Source organism: Rattus norvegicus, chromosome 1 (assembly GCF_021556685.1).
Source record: "Rattus norvegicus strain SHRSP/BbbUtx chromosome 1, alternate assembly SHRSP_T2T, whole genome shotgun sequence".
NCBI classification, from domain to species: domain Eukaryota; kingdom Metazoa; phylum Chordata; class Mammalia; order Rodentia; family Muridae; genus Rattus; species Rattus norvegicus.
Genome location: NC_141534.1, coordinates 217742245 through 217767105, shown reverse-complemented (window position 1 = coordinate 217767105; position 24861 = coordinate 217742245). Strand labels below are relative to the sequence as shown.

General features: G+C 44.2%; 1 protein-coding gene across 4 annotated transcripts in view; it reads right to left on the bottom strand.

Moving 5' to 3' along the window:
• Positions 1 to 10861: 10861 nt before the first annotated feature.
• The window catches only part of Plaat5 (phospholipase A and acyltransferase 5), a 33174-nt gene continuing 19174 nt past the window's right edge, over positions 10862 to 24861 (bottom strand). For 2 of the 4 annotated variants that reach the window (XR_015619671.1, XR_015619672.1), the window contains exons 5-7: positions 15482 to 15741; positions 13461 to 13660; positions 10862 to 13274 (exon numbers count right to left, since the gene is read on the bottom strand). Coding sequence is in view for 2 of the 4 variants with exons in the window: in NM_001039007.1 (NP_001034096.1) it covers positions 13568 to 13660; positions 15482 to 15741 (353 nt within the window). In the remaining 2 variants the exon portion in view is untranslated. Of the gene's footprint in view, positions 13275 to 13444; positions 13661 to 15481; positions 15742 to 24861 lie in introns of those variants that run through there. The other 2 variants (NM_001039007.1, XM_087548753.1) reach the window with 1 other exon arrangement.

Sequence of the window (24861 nt, the reverse complement as noted above, 5' to 3'; positions counted from 1 at the left end):
GAGCCTGAACTGGCCATCTCCTATAATCAGACAATTTTCCAGTGGAGTTTGGGACACCTATCCAGGCACAAAACCTTCAACCTACAGTCTGCCTTGCCTCCAAGATGTGCTGAGGTAAAGGTGGCAAAGGAATTGTGGGAGTGGCCAACCAATGACTGACTGGTCCAGCTTGAGAACCATGCCATGAGAGTCCACCCCTGACACTGCCTGCAGGACCAGAAACCAGAGGTGGGATGGCCCAGAGACCTAGGATAGAACCAAGCATGACTGGCAAAAATATCAATAAAATTATGCCTAATGATATTCTGCTATACTCAAAAATTGGTGCCTAGTCCAATTGTCATCAGAGAGGCTTCACCCAGCAACTGATGGAAACAGATGCAGAGACCCACAGCTAATATTAGGTAGAACTTGGGGAATCCTGCTGTAGACAGGGAGAAAGAATTATAGAAGCCAAGGGGGTCAAGGACACACATACAGGCTCACTGAGACTGGACTGTCAATCAGTGATCCTTCCTGAGTCTAACGTAGGTCCTCTGTATATGTTACAATTGTGTAGCTTGGTGGTTTTCTGGGACTCCTTACAGAGGAAGCAGGAGTTTTTTCTGATACTTTTGCCTGGTTTGGGAACCTTTGTCCTCCTACTGGGTTGCTTCATCTAGCCCTAATACTAGAGGTGGTGCCTAGTCTTACCATAACTTGATATGCCATATTTCATTGATAACCATGGAAGGCCTACCCATTTCTAAAGAGAAACAGTGGGAGAGTAGGGAGTGGCATGGGGCAGAGGGGAGTTGCAGGGTAGGGGAGGGGGGCTTGGTGAAGAGCTGGAAAGAAAAACTGCTGTCCCGATGCTTAAAAAATTTTTAAGAGAAAAGATGCAGCTCCGGTGGGGAGACACACCCACAGACCTGCCCTCTACTACATGGCCAGGGTAGGCCGTCAACGTACAGAGCCCCTCCAGATGCCACCCAGCATAGCACAGGAGGAACAAGACATCCAGAGACCCTCCCTCCTCCATAACACACACAACTGGGCTATAGAACACCTAGAGGCCTGCTGCTTGCTGCTTGCTGACACTCCATGCGATGCAGCACTGAGAGGTTGCCCAGAGGCCCACCAGCCATGTGACCCTCTTGCAGCAGAGGCCACTACAATGTACAAGTTATGTGGTGGACTGATGGAAGAGAAAAGCGGCAGACCCATTTGGCCATTAAGAAGAGAGATGGAACTGGAGACTCAAAGGTGGAAAAGAACCACCTGCTGTGAGTAACCAGTCCAGTCACCTGAGGCCATGGCGAAGTCCCAGCCTGTGCTGTCATTGAAGGCCATGTTCATGGCATGCAGTAGCAGGGGTCAGTGTTGCTGTCTGTGGCTTATATTACTACTAGAGGCCATGAGGCCATCTCTGGTCTGGGCAGCAGCCAGGGACCACATGGATGTGCAGGGATGTGCAGAATGGTCTCTGGTGCTCTGGAGGTAGCCCCACCCCTTACCTGTGGCAGCATTCAGGAGAGCAGACCCTGCTCATCCACCAGGCAGCATTGTGGAGCTGATCTTGATGGTAGAGACTCAGATGGGTCAGCCCTGAGGGCATGAGCATTGGAGAACTTGACTCCACCACTCGTCTGCCACGAATCTGGCTTGGGCACAGGAGTGATGGCCTCCACTCCCTCACCCCTTATCCCCTGGGGCAGTCTAGGGAGCAGACCTTGGGGGTCAAAAGAGTTACTCCTACTACTCACTGGCTGTAGTCCTTGAGAGAGCAGGCCCTGAACCTCTCCTGGGCAACACAGTGGGAGCTAGCCCTGATGGTGAGCCAGTCCCAAGGGTGTGAGAGCATGAGAGCTGGCCCAGCCCCTGCCAGCTGCAGCACTTGAACTCCATGCCTCACTTGAGCAACACAGTGGAGCTGGCTCTGGAGGTATGGGTACAGGTGAGCCAGCACTGGGGCACAAGAGCAGGAGGGCTGACCCTGTCACCTGCTGATGGTGGCACTGGGTAGGCCAGCTGGAGCAGCACTGGGGAGCTTGTCCTGGTGGTTCCGGTAAGGGGACAGCCAGCAGGATGACCACCCAGGCACAGATCCACGGTTTTGAGTTGGCCCACCCCAAAATCTACACCATCTGTGAACTTTCTGGGGTGCATGAAAGAGCGGGTCCTATAGATGCAAAGCTGCAGGATTACCCAGAGGAGTCCCAGTGAGCATCCACAGAAGCCGAGAGACCTCAAACCAGACCAGTGACTTTTGCAATGAACCTTTGCAAGTGAAGATGTGTAGACAGAGGGGCACACTGTGGGACACACTGTGACTCACTTCAGTTTCCACGACGACGTTTTCTATGTGTTATTTTGTTTCTGTGTTTATTTGGGGCTGGGTGAGGTTGTAAGGGCAGAAGGCAGATAGGAGAGGACAGGGAGAGGAGTGGGACTGGAGTGCATGATGTGAAACTCACAGAGAACTAACATAAAGGTTTTTTTAAATTATTTAATAGTCTATCAATGTCCAGAGGGATCACTCTACGATGTTGCTGGAAATAAAGTTCTGGGTTCTGTCTGGCCATATGCTCAGTCTTCAGAATAGTGCTTGTTTGGTTACTTCACATTGGTTGGCCTTACTTCTCTCCCATCCTTTCATACGTCACATCTTGTTAGCCCCAAACCTGCAGGTCTCCCGATTCCCTTTGTTTGCTCCCTTCCTAGTTCAAACCTTTCTTAGTTCCCTTTCCCCTCAGTGGGGGTTAAATCAGTCTGTCTAGGTATATATCCCAGGAAGGACCAGAATTTTCCTGCCTCAGCCTACCAAGTGCTGGGATTTCGGTTGGGTAACACTAGGCCTAATACTATTCTTTCTTCTCTATTCCTCTTTTTTCCATTCCTTTCAAATCTTACTTTTCTCTTCATTTCATTTTTTAAAGTCTAGAGACTTTTTAAATTCACCAGTGGGTTTTAAGGTAAAAGTTACAAAAAAAATCAGTCTAGTAACTTAGTCAACAATGCACAGTGAATCCCCTATAGATTCATGCCTTTGGTGTGCCAGCTTTAGCACTGTCTTGGAGGACCGCAGAGCCTATAAGGGGTGGGACCTAGTGAGAGGAAGCAGGTCACTGGCCAGGGGTTATGGGTCCGGCCCTACCTGACTCTGCCTTGTGATGGCTTCATTCTCTTATTGCTAGCACAGACTTCCTGCCATGTTTAACCATGAGCCGGAATAAATCCTTCTGGTGTGTTCTTATCTGGTGCTCTGCCACACAATATAAAAAAATAAAGCTAATATACTCAAAAAAGAGGAGGGCTTTTTAAATAAAGAGCTTAATTTTAAATGATATCCAGAGTGTTAAAGCAATGTTTTTGAAACTACATTAAACAAAAACATCATGCCATTAACAAGTAAAAAATCTGGAGCATTAAGCAGTGTTGTTAATTTTTACATAGAATAAGATAATATTTTAATAATATGCCATTTTCATCTCACCTGATTTGTACCTGTGACCTAGGCTTAATTATATCAATTTCCTCCAGATTGTAAGAATTATCCTGACAAAGCTTTTCTTTCCAGACAACACATTTAGAAGTGAATGGTTACACCTCCTCACCAGGAGTCAACGGGCCATGAGAAGGAAACTATCCAAGTGAAACAGGACAATGTTTGACTCCGGACTCAAATTAAAAAATGTTCAGGTATTACAAAAATTTACTAACATGTCTCAAGAACTTTGGTCATGAAAGTACCTGGACATTCAGAACAGACCCACCCACTCATGCCCTAAGGACATGAAGATGTGCGTTTATACAGTGAATTTGAAAACAAAGTGTGTATGCACACACACACACACACACACACACACACACACACACACACACACACACACACGTGTATGTGTGTGCAAGCACTCGAATACCTGCCCAAGTGGGCAAGAAGAGGGCATTGATTAGATCCCCTTGGAGCTGGAGTTAAAGGCAATATTAGTGAGTCACCCACTCAAAAGAGTTGCCGGGGACTGTAGTGTGGTCCTCTGAAAATGCAGCAAGCACTCTTAACCACTGAGCTATCCTGGGCCCTTGGCACCACATTTAAAGACTTAAGAGGACTCATGCTTCATTTTATCATCACAGATACGCATTTGCAGTCTTATTCAGGGGATAAATCAAAACCTAAGTAGAATTAAACCACTGTGCTTTGTATCATCGTGTCTACGAGATTCAAATAAAACTGTCTGCTGCTGATTCCGTTCATGTCATAACTATTACTGAAAATAATAGTGTCATGTGCAGAATTAAAATATGACCCATCCATGACAGATAGGTTTAGGTATTACTTCTATAAACTAATTAACTGGGAAACTAGACATATTCCCAACAGGGATTCTGCCAGTTTGAAGCTATTGGCTTACACCTCTGGTCACATGCCTAAGCAAACTTCTCCAGCCTGGAGAAGCACTAAAGATAACAGCTTTCAAAGTCTCCAGATCCTAGAGGGATGTTGTAGCAAAGGTGTCTTTGGGTACCTGTGTGAGGTGGCAGACCACACAGTTATAGACATGAGAAGATGAGCTGGCTGTCCTGGGATAGACATGGACAAAGACCAAGAGAAATAGTAGGCCAAAGTTGGCTTTTCTCATTACCAGTCAGCACCAATGTTAAGGAAAAGAAATTTCTCTGAAATAGGTACATTCGCTTGAAATCTGAAATGACTGGATTTGTCTGCCTTACATCAGGCAGAATTCTGGGTTTTCTTTTTTTCTAAGTTATCTTTTCCACATCCCAGTTACTTGGTTTTAAACACAATTCTATCCATTATATTTACACATAACATTGGAAAAGGGAAATTGATATCAGATTTGCCTGTAGGGTGGTACTGATAACATCAATGAAAGACAGGCAATATTGTGTCCTTCAAGTGAAAGTCTTTTTAATAAACAAATTCCCCAAAACTAACGCCACCTAGAGAATGGTAGGCATAGTGAACTGCATTGTGTGCTACCTACCCCCACACCCTTCACACCTACAACACTGAAAGGTAAAGTAAGATGACAGAGTTCTCAACTGAGTCTTCTCTGGGAGAGTGGCTTCATCTTCCTTATCAACAAACATGGAGGGTGTGAGGGGAAGTGGTCTTCTTACCACTTCCTGGCAACACTCAGCTCCAGAGCTCCCAATAGGATGGCTCATGTCTTTCCTGTGCCTGCCTCATCATTCGGCTTCTCCCTCGGCCAATCTTGCTTCCTCCCCATCCCCCAGTAAACTTTCTGCCCAAAAGCTTTAGTTTCAGTACCTGTTTCTCAAGGAGCCTGGCCTACAATGGCAGGCCATAATGCTGGAATGGAGCAGAACTACAGATCCCATAAACCCCAGGATACATACTTCTTATGGAATAACCAGAGAAGTGACATCTGTTTCTGAGTACTACCCATGGGCCTCAACAACTGTGAAGCTTCTCTGGTGCTAATCTGGACAGAATAAGAGCTTAGCGCATCATAGTCTATTGTCAGCCCACCAGATATGAAGGCCGAGATCTCAAGTCAAGATGCTAAGGCCATGCTCTCACCACACACCTAGGCCTCTCCTTAGCCACAATAACCACTAACACCCAGACACACTGCCATACAGGATTTGACAGTCACTTAAACCAGTAAATTCCTCTTATTGATTAATCTAGTTTGCTGAGTTTTCTGAGCAACTCAGAGTCCTAACCCAAGTCTACTTGTGATTTCTTCCCATACTTAAAGATTGACAGATCAACAATGCCATGTATGGTGTTTATAACCATATATTTCTCATTTTTAATGCATGAGTATACACGTGTGTGTTCCCTGTATGGAAGGGTTGTGCATACATGTGTGTGCATATGTATATGAGGGTCAAAGGACAACCTCAGATTTTATCCTCAGGGATCATCTCCTTCAAAGCAGGGTCTCTCATTGACTGAGAGCTTACTAATCTGTCTAGACGATCTGGCCACTGAGCTTCAGGGATCCCCCTGTTGCTACTCCCCCAGCACTAGGATTACACACACACTAACACCATGCTCATAATTTTTTACCTAGGTTCCTGGGGTTAAACTCAAGTCCTCATACTCACAAGGCAAGTACTTTGTTGACTGAGCAATTCTCCAGCCCATCTCTCTATACACTTCTTAATAGCATGCATCTGCTGAGCTCCCACCATGAGGAGTCTGGGTATACAATCTTCATGCACAAGCCTTAAGCAGTTTTCTCAGTCCACACCTCCCAAGCCCAGCCTGTGTGCCTCAGATGGCTGTTCCATCAATTACCTACAAGCACTTGCTAGATTATTGTTTCCTTATTCCTGTGAAGTGCGAGGAATCTGGGGTAGGAGGAGGACTGTTTCTCAACTGCCTTGGACACTCACCCATAGATAGAAGTGTAGAGTAGAGCCTGAGTGTTGATATTTGAGAAAGGCATAGAGACACTTCTTGTATACCCCTGACCTGAAATTATACCAGTTCCTCCACATACTACAGTGAGACCAAACTCAGTTCCCTGAAATACCAAAGCTGTCCTCCTGGTATGTTGACTCTGCCATAGCCAAGGCATTGGTGTTCTCACTACTGTATCACTCCTGAGCTGACCATCCCTCCCGGGGACCCCTGGCTACTCCCTGCACTAAGATCTCATTTTCATAAAGACTATGCACCTTGTTGCTCTGGCTCTTGTGAACTGATACTGAGCGGGCATCACTTCACCTCAGTATCAGAGATGAAATACCTGGCAGAATCCACTTATAAAAGGAAATTTGGGGAAAAAATAGAAGGAAATCTGGAGGGAATCATTATTTCAGAGGATTCAGTTGTTGGTTGCCTAGCTCCATTGTGTTAGGGCCTATGGGGAGGCAGAGCATCAAAATAGGAACACCTAGCAGGGGTACCTACCCACTTCACAGCAACCAGAAAACAAAAACAACAGGGAGGTACCAGGTCCCAACATCTCATTCATTTCTAGACTTCTTAAACACGGTACCACCATCTCCAGCCAGAGACTGGCAACCATGGACCTTTAGAGGAGGCATTTCCCCAAACCACAGCAACATTTATAGAAACCATAAAGACAATCCCAAAGGGGGCATGCTTTGTTTTGAAAGTATTGTCAGCCCACCAGATATGAAGGCCGAGATCTCAAGTCAAGGTGCTGAGGCTATGCTCTCACCACATACCTAGGCCTGCACACTGTTTCTTACTGCTCACCTAACAGTCGATCTTAGATAGTAAGATCATGTGACATTGATTCTGCCCCTGCAACTTAGTGTTACCACTTGCACAGCCATTTGCCAGTACCCACATTTCCCCCCAACTGATGCATCTTTGATCTTTAATACCTCTGCCCATTTATCTCTGGGTTTATTATAAATCAGATCTTTACTTCAATTTCCTTACTCCATCACATGGAAACATGACCACAATCATTTTTTTTCTCAGGGAAAGCACTGAATAAAGCTGGTGGAGTGGGCCAATATGTCTAAAGGGGCCATTGTGTCTGTGGTAGAAGTAATAGAGTTGAGCACACAACCATGGGGCAAGGGGAGCACAATCTGCAGTACCTGGAACAACAAGAATGCTTAGCTAATGTTATTGTCTTTGTTGTTTTATTCCCATCAACTGTTGGAAGATACTGTCATCAAAGGCTTCTGGCCTAGCAGATACCTCTAGCTACCTTCATGAATCGTGGTTAATTCCTCTTTTCCATTAATTAACTCAATGATACTGTGCCTGCTACTGAAGAAAAACATTGGAGAAAGAAAGAAACAAAGAAACAAAGAAAGAGAAAAGAAAGGAAAGGAGAAAAGAAGAGAAAAGGAAAGGAAAGGAAAGGAGAGGAGAGGAGAGGAGAGGAGAGGAGAGGAGAGGAGAGGAGAGGAAAGGAAAGGAAAGGAAAGGAAAGGAAAGGAAAGGAAAGGAAAGGAAAGGAAAGGAAAGGAAAGGAAAGGAAAGGAAGTATAGGTGTCATTGCTCTGGGAAATCAGTCAAGGCCAGGGTCTCTCATGTTTGTGACAGAGTTTCTCTGACCTTTTGCTGGTGGATTTAGAAAAAGACAGGGTAGCTTGTGGACAGAACTGGAAATAGGAAAAATTAACCACTTATAACACACCTCCTGCATCACTATAAACTCAGAGATGCTTTAACTTTGAAGTTGAACTTTAAACGATCATTCCAAAGGTTAAGTGAGAAAATGAATCATTTGTCAGGTGTGGTGACACACACCTGTAACCCCAGAATTATGGAGGTTGAGAAAGAAGATGTCTTGTTGAAGGCCAGCCTGCCTATAGAGCAAGCTCCTGCTTCAAAAACATTAGGGGCTGAAGGGTTTCTCAGTTGGGAAAGTGCCTGCTGGACAAGCAAGAGACCCTGAGTTTGAGCCTCCCAGCACCTATGTAAAAATGCCAGGCAAGGTCACACACAGCTGTGACCTTAGTGCATGGGGACAGAGACAGGTGGATCCCAGGAGCTCACAGATCAGCAAGTCTAGCCAGTCCAGGACCAGGTTCAATGAGATACCTTGCCTTAAAGATAACATAGAGAATGACTGAGGAAGACACTCAGTGTTGACTCCTAGCCTCCACGTGTGTTCTCACATAATGAGGGTGTATCCACACTCACACATAGTCATTACAAATATATACAGCAAAAAAATGAAAGGAATTCATCTTTTCATGTTTCTCCTAAAAATCTGAGTTACTTGAGAAAATAAAACTATTTTTGAAACACAATATAAAACCTACCATAAAAAAAGCAAAGAAAAACATCTAGGCAGTTTGTCCAGCTCATAGGTCTTTCCCAGCTGGAAGCCTTTTAAGAGATCCCCTAGGGCAAAACCTTCAGTGGCTCTGATTCCCCTAGAGTCCAAACGACCAAAGCTTGTTCTGCTAATATAACAAAGTATTTCCATGGGAATGGTATGAGGGGTATGAGGAATGCTTTCTGACCACTAAAATGCCCTGAGTTCAGTCTTTACTCCCCTAACTCTTGTTTATGTGTAGACAAGATTTCAGAATCATCCTTCCCTTAAAAAAGAAAAAGAAAAAGAAGAAAAGAAAGAAAACTTTCTTCTCAGTCAGTTCACTCTCAAAAAAAGAATTCCAGTGAAATATCTCAGGGCTGGGTCATATTAAAATCACCCACCTCCACCTCCAAGCTTAAATGTCCTGTGTTTACTCCCTAGAAGCCACGTGGCAGAAGGAGAGTTGACTCTCAACGGGTATCCTCTGATTTCCACATGTGGCACATATATGTCCATACACAGACACACATATACAGAGGACTCCAAGAGGTCACTTTTAGACTCGCATGGAACCTCTGTGTTCTTCCTGTTTCCCATGGGCTGTTCCTTCTAGAACTCTCTCCTGTGAGCATACAGTCATTATCAGCTTAAGCAAAATAGCCTTGACTGTATCTGCAGGCAACCTCAAGATCCAGCTTACTGATGTATGGGGAGGAAAATCATCAGACTTCACCAGAGATCTCAACTGCTCTCTCCTGTAAGTAGAGCCAAAGCGCTCTCTCTCTCTCTCTCTCTCTCTCTCTCTCTCTCTCTCTCTCTCTCTCTCTCTCCAGGCTATATATAATTTGGTCCCAGATGCATGGGGTATGGTATGGCCTCTCAGGAGGCACTGGAAAATACAGAGTGTGGAAAGTGAACTGAAGGGAGGGCTCTATCTACGCTGTTGTGGGGAAGAAGCTGACTTTGGTGATACAGCTGCTTCATGGTGACCCATACTCCTGTAAGTGTCCTCTCATCTATGCTCTGTAAGGAAACCCTATAAGGAAATCCTGGTTGGAATGTGATAGAACTTCACTTTGATCTGTCAATGTGTCCCTCTATAGGTGGTTTGTACATCTCCCTAGGAACATTCTACATAAACAGCATTGCTTGTGCCCCGAGCCTACAACTTCTTGGTGTCTATAAATTATGGATCCTGACTCCTCCCCCTTTACTCCCCAAGCACAACTGATAACAAAGCTTTACAATATCAAGGCATAGTTATGAGAGAAATAAACTGAGAGGACAGCTTGTCTCTGTTCCTATTTTCACAAAGGGTCCTCTCTGGCCCTTTATTCTGTGGTCTTCCCCTCTAGCAATCAGCATGCCTGAGACTAAGGGTTGAGTAGGTGATAGTGTTTGCTGTGCCTGCTTGAGGTCCTGAGTTCAAATCCCCAGCACCCATGTAAAAAGTTGGTCCTACACACCTGTAATCCCATCCTTGAATATCAGGGGTGGAGACAGGAGACTTGCTGAGGCCAGCTGACTGCCAGCCCAGCTCCAAATCCACCAAGAGATTGTCTGAACAAAGTGATAAAGTAGGACACTCAAAGTCCTCCTCTGGCTTCAGTGCTCATAGAAGTAGACACATGTACACAGACACACACACACACACACACACACACACACACACACACACACATTCGCACATGGCATGCCTGACATTCTCTAGTACCTTTCTCCTTCTTCTAGCAAAACCACATCCCCATGGCTATAACAACCTCTGCAACATTGCCTCCTAAAGTCAGCCTGTCTACATTAGGTAAAACATCTAGGTTGACCCATGTTATCACTCTCACAGGCCATGCCAAGTAAACCATCACCACCACTGTACCCTCCTCACCCTCCAATGTTGAATCTCAGAAGCGAATTCAGAATCTCAGATCGAATTCAGTTCTCTTTCCCTTAGACCCTCCTACTCCCCTTGCCCTCCTGCTGTTAACAGAGGACACTTGCCCACTCAGAGTGGTGCCATGACAGGACTCACTCAAAGCAGACATCTCAACTTCTAGTCTATGATATAGAAATTGCTACAAGTTTTTTGATCCTTAAAGGCTGACAAATATGCAATTAGCCAGCACATGGAATTTGACACACCTCAAAAATGGTTTTAATGGATGAGGGAACATAATTTCTGATATATTTTACCCATGGAGTTCATACCAGAGAACCAGTGAGCGAGAGGTAGGTGAGTTCACTATTAAGAGTTACTAAACTACTGTAGGGGAGCTGTTTGCTTGCTAGATATCAAATGGTCCAAGAGTTCAGAATCATTAAAGAGTCCACTAAAACATGACTGTTCATTTAAAGCTAAAGGAAGTGTGCTCATAAAGGCCTGGTGTTTAGGCTCTGCCTCAAAGGAAGTCTTGACACAGACAATATTTTGAGCTAAGAGACTAAAATGAGAATTATTGGGAGTTCAGCTGATCTTCCAGGTGTCAGGGAGACAGGGAAAGGGAACCAGGTATACTGGCTTCATGGCAGTCATGATGAGCAGAAATGCGGGTTTGCCTGACTACAAACATCCAGAAAGGCTATGCACAGAATGCATAGGTTGTTGGGGAAAGGAAATTCCAACAAAGAGTGAGACATCAAGTTTGGGTTATTGAGAAAGGGTTAAAGGATAAAAACCAAGGTGGTTCATTGTGTCTGTTTCCTCCCAACAGGAAAAACAGCCCCTAAGCAAGCAATCTAAACACCTTGAGGCTTCCATCTTGCTCATAATGCATGCCTTCCACTTCCTCCATATTCCCAGGCATTTCCAGAGCCATGGGAGAAACCATCTCTAGTTCCTTGGGGTGACTTCAGCTCTCCACAGAGTAAGATCCATGGAAACAGTTTCAGACCTTCCATCAAAATCATCCCTTCATCCACACACTTGACTTATATTGATTTAAGTATTCATCTTAAATCAGTCAGAATGGAAATTTCAGATTTTTCTGTGTTACGTACCCTTGGCTATCCTGGAACTTGCTCTATAGTTCAGAGATCTGCCTGCCTCTGCCTCCAAAGTGCTGGGATTAGGGGCACATGCCACCAACACCCAGCATAAATTCAAAAATTTTAAACAGTAAAGAATGACATTGATACATGTGATAGTCAGGGTCAATTGTCAACTTAAACTCTAGAATCACCTAGGAGACGGGCCTCCAAGCATGGCTAGATGTTCTTAGCTGGGTTCACTGAAGCGAACCCTGGTTGGTTTCATTCTGACTTCATTCTGATAGCACCATTTCATGGTCTGGCCTTGGGCTGAATAAAGAAAGGGGAACTTTCCAGCAGCAGCCATGCACTCACTCACTGCTCCTTTATTCTGGCCACAGACATAATGTGCCCACCTCCTCCAGTTCCTGCCACATGGCTTCCTCGCCCTGATGGACCACAACCCTGAATTGTGAACTAAGTAAATAAATCCTTTCTCCTCTGAGTTGCTTTCGTCTGAGTATTTTATCATAGCAACAAAGACAGACCCTAAGACAAAAATCGGTTCTAAGACATGAGGTCACTGCTGTAATGAGCCTCACCCATGTGGTTTTTTTCCTCTTCTGGTACTGTTTTGAGGCTGGAATGTGGAAGAGCTGGAAGTTGGGGTTAGAAAGTAGAGCCTAGTGGACAATTCTTGTGGGATCGTGGAAAAGAATACGGAGAGAAATGCCCAGTCCCTGGGGTTTCAAAGAGAAAGAAGGACTTGATCAGGAACTGAGCTGGGGGCCATTTGTGTGTTATTTGGAACAAGGATCTGGCTTCATTCTGACCATGTCCTGAGAAGCTGGGTGAAGCTGAATTAAAAGATTATGGAGTGGTTTGTCTGGCACAGAAGTATGTCCAGGATGATGCTGAGTCCAGCTGTGGTTGTTAAAGAAGTGACGTATAATAAAAATTGGTTTGTTAGATTCTTTTTGTTTTTTGTCAAGACAGGGTTTTCTGTGCTACCCTGACTGTTCTGGAACACACTCTACAGACAAAGCTGGCCTCAGACTCAGAGATCTGCCTGCCTCAGCCTCCCAAGTGCTGGGATTAAAGATGTGCACCAATGCCAGCACCACCACCACCTGGCAATTTTTTCCCATCTTTAAGCATGTATATGTATGTGTGTCTGTATGTGGGTATGTGCACATGAGTGCTGTGCTCACAGAGGCCAGAGGATAACATTAGAGCTACAAGCTGTTGTGAGTTACCAACACGGGTCCCGGGAACCAAACCTAGGTCCTCTAAAGAGTAGCAAGTGCACATAACCACTGAGCCACCCCTCCAGCCAGATCAAGGTACAGCTGGCCCTAAAGCAGCAGCTTTCCTTGATGCCCTCTCCACCCCTCCTCCCCCTAACCACACAGTGAGTCTGAAAAGGCAAGACTGAGATAAACGGAAGAAGGTAGAGACAATTGAGAACAATAGGAAGGGTTCCTGGGGGGAGCTCTTCATTACTGGAAATGTTCTAAGGAGGTTTCCAGAATGTTGAATGTTTCTGATGGTTTCCCAGTTCCACAGAGTAAAGCTGGCCTGAGGAACAAGCAAAGGATTAAAATTAAATAAATACATGAAACGGCTCCAACAGGGCCTGACACATACAAGACTCATAGCAGATATCAGGTCCTCCCATGCTGATGGTGTCAGGGTCCACATCAGCCACAGTAGACGGATGCCAGAGGAAGTAACAAAACACATTCCAGTTTTCCAGAAACTCACAATCTTGTTTAACAGGGCCACTGAGTGAGAAAGGCAAGGAGGAAGAAAGGCAGTCTTCGCTCCGCAGCTGCTGGTAGCTCTTCCTCCGCTTGGAATTCGCAGCACCTTCAAGCAGTTATGGGTTTGGGTCTTATGCTATCTACTACTGCTGAGAGGACAGCTCCTGCAGCCTTCGCTCCCTCCACCAGGACGTGCTCCACCTGCAAAGCACAGTGGTTCATGATATAGTAGGTACCAGTTGCAGGCTGGCACTCTTCTTGCTCCTTTCCCCTCTCTTCCTTTTCAGGATCCAATCTAACTGGAGTAGGTTCCTAAGGAAGGAGATGACCTGTATTATCCTACATCTACCAAATCTCTAAAGCTTTCAGCAAAGGGGCATCTGAAGACAGGCACCCAAAGAAGGACAGTCTTTCTTTCCCCAGGTCATGAAGCCTCTAGCTTTTCTTTCCTGGAAGCTATTCATCATAAGGTCTGCCTCACACGTACTATATATGAGGCAAAGGCCCCATGGGATAGGCTGCAGCCATTGAACAAAAAGGGATTCTGAGAGCCAGGGAGTGGAACTCACTTGGGCACAACTGCACATAAATTAATATTCATGCTCAGCTCATGTCTTATGACTCCTCAACAAGCACTCATGGGATTGGGAGATCTTTCATACTGGAGCCCACCAAGCTTCTAGCACAAAGCCTCACAAGAACAGAGCACAGGCAAGCAGAAGGTACAAAGTAGAGAGGAGGAGGGTGTGGAAAACAGAGTGGATAAAGGGAGTCCGGGGGAAGGGCTTGCTGCTGAGAGGTGAATAATAGGGAGATTGGGCCCCACTGTCTGCAGATAAGATAAAAATCTCAGGACAGGCAAAAACACAAAATGATGTCTCACCTTTATAACTTGGGGAATATATATATATATATATATATATATATATATATTGCACATTTCTTCTATTCATAATGTTTTTTATTAAGGGTCAACTATTAATGAGAACAGTTTAAAATGCTACAATATTTAGGCTTCAGGGCTCTTTCACATGTGTTATATATTTATCATTGCCCTGTCTGGGGCCAGTGGGGCAGGAGGAGGGTTACAGAGCCAAATTCAGGGTGAGCCAGGAAGGTAATGTGACAAGAGTTGGAACATGGCATATCTGTGCCCAGCACAGTGTGAACCAGGCAGGAGATGAGACAAGAGTTGGCAAGTGGCACATCTATGCTCAACACATAGAACACAGCCACCAGTTGGCCCAACAGAGGATCGGTGGACAGGAATTGCCAGCTCAGTGATCTGATTAATGGCTTTGAGAAAGACTAAGAACCTTAGCAGAGTCAGATACTAATTCAACTTTTAAAATAATAATACATAGCACTGATTGTACAGAATCATCTCTTTTGTACTATATGGATACAGCACCTGCCAATAAAATGCTGATTGGCCTATAAGCTTAGGCAGGAAAGAGAAGGTGGGGTTGGTAGGGAGACTGAATTCTGGGACATAGCCAAGATGGGAGGATTCAGAAGGATGGATGAGGGAAGTCAGGAGCATGGGAGCTGAGCAGAGACCACCAGCCACGTGGCAGAAGTTAGATTAGAATAAATGAGATATTAAGTTGTGATCTAACCAGGGAACAACAGCTAAAGCTTATGGCCTAAGGATCTGTAGATAAATATAAGTCTCGAGTTGTTATTCTGGGAGCCTGGGGCCAGGGAGGAAAAACTCTGTCTTCACACCCATCATGGTCCACAGGTTACAGCTTCTCAGCTCTGACAGCCAAGTATCTACCCTGGCCTATACCCATTTTGTAAAGCAAGGAGGAGCTTCGGAGGAAAGCAACTGAAGGAGGCTACCCCTGGTCAAGAGCTGAGCTGCCAGTGGGTGATGTTCCTGATGGTGTAGTGCTTCTTCACATCATTAGCACAGCACAACGAACAGCATCTGGAACCTGTGCCTACCAAGCTTTGTCTGGCCATCTTGGATAAGCTTGGCAGGCAGTGAGGAGCCCCTGGGGACACTCGGGGACATACCTGTTGGCTCCTGGGCACACCGTATCTGAGGTCATTGACGAAGTGCTCACAGTTCCCCTCGATCAGGCTGTACTGAACTATCTTGTTTATCATGTTTTTTGTGCGCTGGATGATCTTGTCTACCGGCAGCGGCAGGTATGTCCCGTCCAACTTGTTATTGATCTTCCAGGAGCAGCCATGCAGCACATCCTGCAGCCGGCTATACTTCACCACAGCTCGGTTGCTGAAGATAGAAGTTATGCTGCCCGCCTCAAACTCACCTGGGAACAAGAACAAGCATTGGAAATGCTCAGGGAGCCAAGGGATGGGATACGCTGGCTCTGCCCAAGACCTTTGTAAAGCCTCTTTCTGTGAGATTCTCGATTGCACGTCAATGTAGAGTGTGTTGGAGGAGAGAGTGTTGTATTAGTTGTACCATGGAGAACCAACTTTCCAGAGAGATACTTTTCTTGGGGGTGGAAGTAGGGAATGCACGTGTGAATACACATGCATGCGTGGAGGCCAGACATCAATGTCAAAATAACATCCCTTAATCACTTTCTCCCATTGTATTTCTTTGAGACCTGGTCTCTCACTGAATCAACATATCACCCATTTATTGGCTAGATAGGCTGGCCCGTGGGCTCTGGGAGTTACCGGGGCATACACAGATTTTTTTACATGAGTGCTGAGGATCTGAACTCAGAACCTCATGTTTGTACGGAAAACACATTACCAACTAAGGCACCACCACCACTACCTCACCTCGTGGCAAGGGTAACTTTTGCCCTGAGTTACATGATCTGTTTGCCTCCATAAGCATCTTTTGTTAGTAACTATAGAAATAACTTATCACGTGGCCCAGGACTACACTACATTGGCCTGATTCTGTCTTAGAAGCTGAGTCTTATTTTGTAAGCAGATTTCACTAATATCCAATGTCTGTGGGTCACCCCCTGGTAAGGCTCTGTCTTGTGCATAAAATGGCTCCGTATCATGCTTCCCTCTTGGCCACTGCCGGGGATAGTAGAACTAGTATTTGTCACTTCTACCACCATCTACTCAGAGACCCTTGCTGTTTGTGATTATTCATATATTGGGGATTTTTTCATTAAGGCTTACCACCAAGAATGGGAAAAAGAAACATTTGAAAGCCACTGTATTGGCTCACAATCAATGTTTAGAAAACATGGAAGTTCCAAGAGGGTCAGGAACCTGTCTGAGGTCACATGGGTAGTCACTAAAAACCAGCTATGAGGGTTGATTTCCAATATCTCATTAAAAATAAATGATAGGACTGGGTGAAGCTCAATAGATAGAGAATTCGCTCAACAAGCATGAAGATCAAAGTTCCCAGAACTCAGGAAACAGAGGCAGGTGGATCTCTGAGTTCAAAGTCAGCTTAATCTACAGAGTGAGTTCTAGAATTCCAGGACAGCCAGGGATACACAGAGAAAACCTATCTAAAAACAACAACAATAACAACAGCAACAAGTCAGGCAAGAAAGGTAACCAACCATAATCCCAGTACTTGGGAGGAAGAGATGGAGACCCCCAGGACTAGACATCAGCTGGCTAGATTAGACAGAATTGGTAAGCTGTAAGGTTCAGAGATTGATCAAGAAAGACGCATGATGTCAACTTCAAGCCTCCACACCTGTGAGTGTATAAAAACATGCATACATACCAAGACCATTACATGTTCTTACACAGGAAAAGAAAAACCAATATTGGAGGACATGGATATGCCAATAACTTGTATATTGTTATTAAAATTTTGCAAAGCTGCTGCACTGTATCCCACAAATAGCTACCATCATATCAATTAAGAACAGAATGTTTTATTATTTCTGTCTCATCGGGAGCCAGCTGGATGGCTGCACACAGTACATAGGTTTCTTTCTAAGCTGCTCAAGAACAAAAAAAAGAAAAAAAGAAAGAAAAAGAAAAGAAAAGAAAAAAAGGTCTCTTATTCTATTCCCATGTGTTCCAAGAAAATCTACTGGTTTCACAAAATCTAGTTGGCTGCTCTAGTGACCCTACTCTGCCCCTGCAATGGCCACACACACAGATGGTACATTATGGAACCACTGTCATCATGAATGGGCACAGAGATGGCCTACTTGACATTTAAAGATGATAGGGAGGGGATCACTGCTAGCCATCTCTTTAGTTATACAAGTAGGATTTGTAGTGACAACTTTGGAGTTTTGGTTTCTCTTTTTAAAAAAAACAGAAATATTATAAAACTAACTTTCTTTTTAAACCCAGGTGTGGGACATGGGGCTGCTTCAGATTGTCCACAGCAACTGACTACGATTTGCCTCGTTCTCTAGCAGGGGCGTGATTTTGCCAGCTGCAGATAGTTTCTGTGATTATGTGACGTTTGGAACTCTGGGGACTTTTTAGAGGGTACATAAATGCTTGGCCCCTGAATGTAGGGGAAAATTCCGATGTTTTGATTAGGAATCTGCATGTGAACACTGAAGGTCCTGTTTCCCAAATGGTTCTTGATAGATCAATAAAGATGCTAGTGGCCAATGATCTGGGCAGAATAGGCAGGACTTCCAGTTTTCCCCATAGGCAGACTAGCAGACACAGGAAAGGAGAAAAAGGTTTGCCATGCTTTGGAGAGAGAAGGAGGCACCTGCCATGTGAGATCTATGGTGGAGTAGCCATTGGCCACTTCTCTGACTGGGCCTGGGGTAGCAGACAGGAGATTAGAAACATAATTAAGCTGAGGGGAGATTTAGGGTTTTGACCTAGGACTAAGGGTAACTGAGCAACTGAGCTGAGGGAAAAGGTAGAGGTGTTGAGCTGGGAGTGAAGAGAAGGGCTGGCAGCCAAGAGAGGCTTAGAAAAGCCAAGCCATTGAGCTAAAGCATATCAAGACAAGGGTGTGTGTGTGTGTGTGTGTGTGTGTGTGTGTGTGTGTGTGTCTTTCATCCTCAGATCTGAGGGAATGTGGAAAGGGCTAGTAGTGCAATCCACCTGGAGCTTAAAGCAAGGTTGTTGGTTGTGATTTATTAAGTAATTGTGTGCAAAGAAGAAATTGAATATCCTGACAGCAAAAATCAAACTTGCCCCAAGGAACTCCGTGGCCCTAATCAGCAGGAAATAGTTTAACAATAATGTCATCCCTTTCTGGTCCCTGACTTTATTCAAGGATCTCTTTCCTTCCCTTTCCTTTCTATCCTTTTTTTCTCTCTTATCTAATATTAAGAGGCTGAAAGAATAGAAAAATGGTGGAGAAGGGTAGAAGAAAGAAGAACCCACAAAGTAGCAAAAGAATGCTATAAGTGATGCCCAGACGTGGGGCTAGGAAGGACAGAAGATTTGATTTAAAATACCATAGAGGAGATAGCAGGGGATAAGGAATGGATATTTCTTTTCAAGAGACCAGCAAATTTTTTAATGTGGGTGCTACTGCTAGAATATCCCCTGGATTCCTCCCAGTTAGGATTTTCTGATTTTTCTTCTTTTTCTTCTTCCTATATTCTGTTTCAAAAAAGACACAGACAATGGTTATGCAATTGGAAAAATTGCAGGTGGAAATGTAGGGACCTGAGAGGGGGATAAAAGGCTGAAATGGGAAAACAAAGGAGTTCACTCTGCTTTCTCCTTTCTGAAAAGGTTACAGAGTTGACTGTGCAAATGGAGAAATTTTGGATGAACGTGGAAGCACTCGGGAGAATCTGAAGAGAACAAAACTGAGTAAAAAAACAAACAGAAGGGAAAACACAGTTCCCCACAGAAGGCTAGAGGGAAAGAAACTGTAACTGTAAGAGCAATCAGATCAGGAAAAAAAGCTGAAACAGTGGGAGAATGTTTCAAAACAGAGTTAATATCAAACCAACCATGCTGCCAGAGTGGGAGAAGGGGTGGCCCTGGGTTACTAAAACACTATCAGCTTTCCCAGTGGTCACACACCATGTGCCTGCTAATGGTGTGGAACAAGGTTATGATGAAATAGGATGGAGTCCTCTACAAATGATAAATCTAAGGTGTTTTAAAAGGGCCTTGGTCTTATATGGGATGCACAAGACTTATGTGAAACAAGTTCTAGATAATTGGGCTACTCAAAACAGAATTATTCCTCAAGGCTGGAAGGGATTGGTGATAGCTGTACTAGAGGCCAGTCCACAGTTACAGTGGTTAACATGGTGGAGGGAAGAAACTGTGAATATTGAACAGTAGAGCAAGGGGAATGAATATAGTCAAAGGCCAGCTGCTAGGTGAAGGGCAGGACTGTGATCTACAAGAGCAGATTCAAATTGATGATACTACTATAGAACAATGTCCTTTAGCAGCTCTAAGAGCTTCAGACAAAGTTGAGGAGGCTGAGAAAAGATCCACCTCATTTACAAAGATTATACAAGGCTCTGGAGAAGTCTTCACTGATTTTTTTTTTTACAGAGATGAGTTTTAGCTGTAAACAAAACTGTATGGGATCCTGATGAAAGAAAAGTGTTAATAGAGACATCAGAGTATAAAATATTAAAGCTAAATGTAAAAAGTTATTAGACAATTAAAGGCATAAGCAGCACCTAGATGAGTAGATAAGGGATACGACCAATATTTGGTCTAATGGGTCCCATACTAATATCATAGGTCAAGCTATGGCTACAAGTCTCTGATATCAAAATGTCTGGTTCTTCAATTGCAGGAAATATGCTCATTGCAAATAGACTGTGACAAAACCACCAAAGATCTCAGATCTCAAAATGCCCTGTACTTTAATTGTGGGAAACACCATCATTTGCAACAAAATTGTGAACAAGGCAGCTCTAGGGGCAAAGTTTTTTTTTTCTAAATATAAACCAGGAAGAAGGCCTAGGCTTTCCAAGGGTATGCAGATGATGTGTCAAGGTTTCCATTGGACTAGGAGTGTAGGTCTGAAAAAGATATCTAAGGCAATTTCTTGCCATCAGGAAATGAAATGGGGGGGGGCGCCTAGCTCGAGGCCCCACAGCAAAATGTATGAGCTGTTTGCCTCTTGTGGGCCAAGGAATAACATGTAGACCAAAAAATGTCCACTCAGCATTGGAGATTTAATGCTGCTGTAGACAGTGTGTGGTGGGTTAAATGTGTGGGACCAGAAAGTCAAATAGGAAAGTTAAGACCTTATGCAGATGACATTTCCATAAATTTATGGGGAAGGGATCTTTTACAACAGTGGGGTACTCAGATTAATATTCCTGCAATCACAGACACAGTCCATGATGAAAGAAGGGGTGAAATGGTAGATTCTCCTAGGGAAGGTATTGATATATGTCATCAAAAACAACCCCAGACAGAGCCAATTGTCCAAATACAAGACTGCCTTTAATCCAGGACTTGATGCATAGTGGCTATGCTTATAAAGATCTGTAATGAGAAGGAATTAAGAGAAGCTTAGGTCCAAGCATTGTAGTACATGCCTTTAGTCCCAGGACTCAGGAGACAGAGGTCTGCATATCTGAGTTCAAAGTCAGTCAAGTCTGTAAAGCAAGTTCCAAGACAGCAAAGCTTAGACAATAAGCTAAACCACTGAGAACAGAAAGCTGGTCAAGATGTAATAGAACGAGGGAACCAGGTTCCAGCCCCAGCAAGCAGTCAAACTTGGCAGCTCTGGCCATGTGGCTCTAGCTTTAGAGTCCAGAATAGAAGGGATTACAGGATTATTGATGATGCTGATTAGCTGGAGTTAAGAAATTAGTAATGATTAAGGAGAGACCAGCATCTCTAAAGTCAAATCTAGGAAGTGTATTCAGGGAGAACGAAGAAGCTGTGTTCCAGAGAGAGACATCGTGCTGGCAACCATACTTGCAATGTGTAAGAATCACCCAGGCCATACTGGATTTGAAGTCATGAAGAACCCATGGAGAGCAGCTGAGCCTTGGCATTGTGAGAGGCCAGGGAAGGTTATTGGTGAAGGAACAGCCTCAGTGGCACTTGAAGGCCCAGAACAGAAGTGGTTATACAAAGAAGTTGAGGCTTGGCACCATGAAGAAAGCCTATGAGAGGCTATTGGTGAAAGTAAAGCCTACTTGCAGTGGAAGACCCCAGTGTACTGGAGATACCAGTACCGTGGAATGATCACTACAAAGAGCAGCAGCAGTGGAGTGGAGTCAATCAGAACCCAGAGTGCTACAGAGGGCAGTGCTGCAGAAATGACCAAAGCCATTTGGAGGAGCACAGAAGATCATATTTGGATCCCAGATATTGGAACAAGAAGCTGTGACGTTGAGGTTGTCTTGGAGACCCTAAGATGTTAGAGATCCCAGAGCCAGGGGATACCTATGGAGGAAAGCTGCAAGCAGAGAGTGGAACCAGACCAAGAAAAAAAATGTGTTGCAGTTTACAAAGCTGAAAGGAATTGGACATCAGACATGGAGATACAGAGTTTGCAGCCCAGTATTTCCTCACTATGATGTCTCAGAATGGTAATATATATCCTGTGATGTTGGACGTATGTGATCTGCTCTTTTATTTTGGTTTCATAGAGGATTACAGTTAAGAGATTGCATGGATCTCTGAACTTTGGACATTTAAACATTGTTGAGACTATTATAGACTATGGGGACTTCTGAAGTCAGACTAACGCATTCTGCATTGTGTTATATCTACAAGCCTTTGGGGGCCAGGCAGTACATTGTGGTGGTTTAAATAGCTTTGGCCCTCGTAGACTCATGTGTCTGAATGTTTGACCCACAGGGAATGGCACATTAGGAGGTGAGGCCCTGTTGGAGTAGGTGTGGCCTTACTGAAAGAAGTACGTCACTGTGGCGGTGGGCTTTGAGGACTCTACGCTCAAGCTCTGACCAGTTGGACAGACTCCTAGCTGCCTTCCATCAAGATGTAGAACTCTTGGCTCCTCCAGCAGCATATCTGCCTGCATGCTGTCATGCTTCCCACCATGATAATGGACTAAACCTTGGAACTGTAAGCCAGTCCCAATTAATTTTTTCTTTATAAAAAATTTAAAATTAAAAAGAAAAAAAAAACAAACAAAAAAAGAAGCAAGTATTCTACCTAGCCATGATTGTCACCATGATTGTCGCCATGATTGTCACCAAGTTGAAAAATGTCACCTAAAGATCAGCTTCCAACTGCAAACAGCTCAGCGCAGTCAACTGCTGAGTTTGTAGGAGACTGACACGACAGAAACATTTGCAGATCAATGAAGAATAGGCAAGGAAATGCACTGGGGGGGGGGACTCCTGCAGACCTGGATATCCAATCCAATCCAATCGTTCCCTGTCAGAGAAACTTAACCATAGAGCAATTAAAAGATTTAATGTCTGCTGTTAAAAGCAACAGTGCTATAGATGTAATCAAGGAAAGAACAGCTTTAGTAGATAAAACAAAACATTCAGAAGAGACCAAAAATAGGTATTTTGTCAAACTGATGTGAATGGTCACATTTATACAAATGAATGACGTTGAAATTGAGGGCTAATAGACACAGGAGCAGATGTAACAATGATTTCACCAAAATATCGGCACCCAGCTTGGCCTCTTCAGGAAGTAAATATTCAGCTTCTAGAGTCTTGAACTTTGCTTCAAATGTGGCAAAGCTAGCCACTGAGGTTGGGGGTTGGGGGTGGGGACTACCCTTGGCTCAACTGCTGACAGTATGCTGCTCTCCAAGCTGTAGACAAGCAGGACACAAAGAAAGTTGACTGCTGAACTCTGCCAGAACAGGGTAGGCAAGTCCTTTATAATTCCTGCTTCACAGAAAAATCTGTCAGATATTCTGGGCAATAAGCTGAGAAGATGTATGCTCCAACGTTGCAGAGGAATCTTGGGTGACTGTCCAGGAAGCAACAGTCTCTGTCATTTCTATAGTTTTGGAACTTTGCTCTCTACTTCCTGTTTACTCAGGTAATATTTATGCTTCTCAGGTCTTTGATGAGGTTGAAGGTTAGATAGTTATGGTCTCCCAACTAAGCTTACATTGTTTAGGATTTAAGAAACTGTTTTTAGGTCTAAAAAGATCTTTTTATGTCTATAAATGCAAGTTATGATAGAAAGTTGGGTACAGAACTTTTGGACTCACCAAGATAGGACAGTAGAGTACTTTCTCCAAAGTTGCCAAATGCAAATGGACTAGACATTGTGACTGTGTTCTTATACCACCAGATAGTATGTAGTTCACTGGTATTATAAAGAGTCAATAGACCAGAAAGTGTGAATGCAGTTCTTATACCAGATAGTATATAGCTCATTGATGTTAGAGAAAGTCTTTTACTTAAGACAAAAAACGGGGAGGGAATGTTGCAGAATATTTGACCACACTATGAACTCTGAGATTGTTTACTGGAAAATCTGTTCCTAATTGTGATGTGGCTCAGGCCTAGCATACACCTTTAATGTAAGAGCTTTCTGTTTATTGTAAACAAGAGTGAATAAAGTCAACTATAGGTCAAGAGGCAGATGGAGCAGGCAACCAGTTGACAGGGAGTGATCCTAGGAAACAATCCATAGAGAGTGAGAGAAAGTCCGGAGGATAGATAAAAAGATGCACAGGAAGTAGAAAGAAAGGACATTCCATTTGGAGGGCTTTTAAGACTGAGTAGAGAAAGAGAAATGGTTTTTCTCCTTCTGAAATATTGGATGAGGAGGAAGGTCATCTAGGTGCTTTCTCTGCCTCTCTGAGCTAACAGGCTTTTATCACAGTGTATGGCTCCTGAGTCTTCACTTAGTAAAATAGAACATTTGGGATTTTGTTTTAAAAACAACATAAGGATATAACTAATTTTTTTCAAATTCTACTTTTTGGTGATGGTTCTTAAACTCTTTAACCTTCCTTGTAACCCACCAGCAGCAGAGGTAGTGGAATAGAAAGGATATGGGGGAAGCGGGCCTGTTTAGAAAGATTCTTTGGAGCAGCTCCCATCTGTGTTGTCTGGAAATCTGCAGTTCCGTTTACAGGTCAGCAGGCAGTGGTGGCTCAATCCACTTGCAAACATTTCACGGATACACCAGCCGTCCAGTTTAGTAGGGTTAGCAACAGCAGTGACACGACCTAGCAGAGACAGCCAGGCTTCAGCCTTAGCTCTAGTCAGCAAGATGAACCAACAGGAACACAAGAAGTTCTCAGCTGTGCCTCCCTCATGGAAGCAAAGATCAGCAAAGACACAAGACCCACAAGCACTACAAAGCTAGCTGTACCAGCAAGCCGAGCTCTGTCTCCATCACCCCATGGAGTCTTATTTATACCCTCCAAATGTCACCTGTCCTCCATGTGCCTCGCCTCAGTATGGATCTTGCCTCAGCACATGCATCCAATCAGCCCGAGTCCATGGAAGCAGCAACAAACTGCAGCATATGACCATAAGTCTTTTGGTGCATCTCTCTCTATGGAATCCCAACAAATGCAGCTCAACTATACAACGTAATGCCGACCAACACAGGAG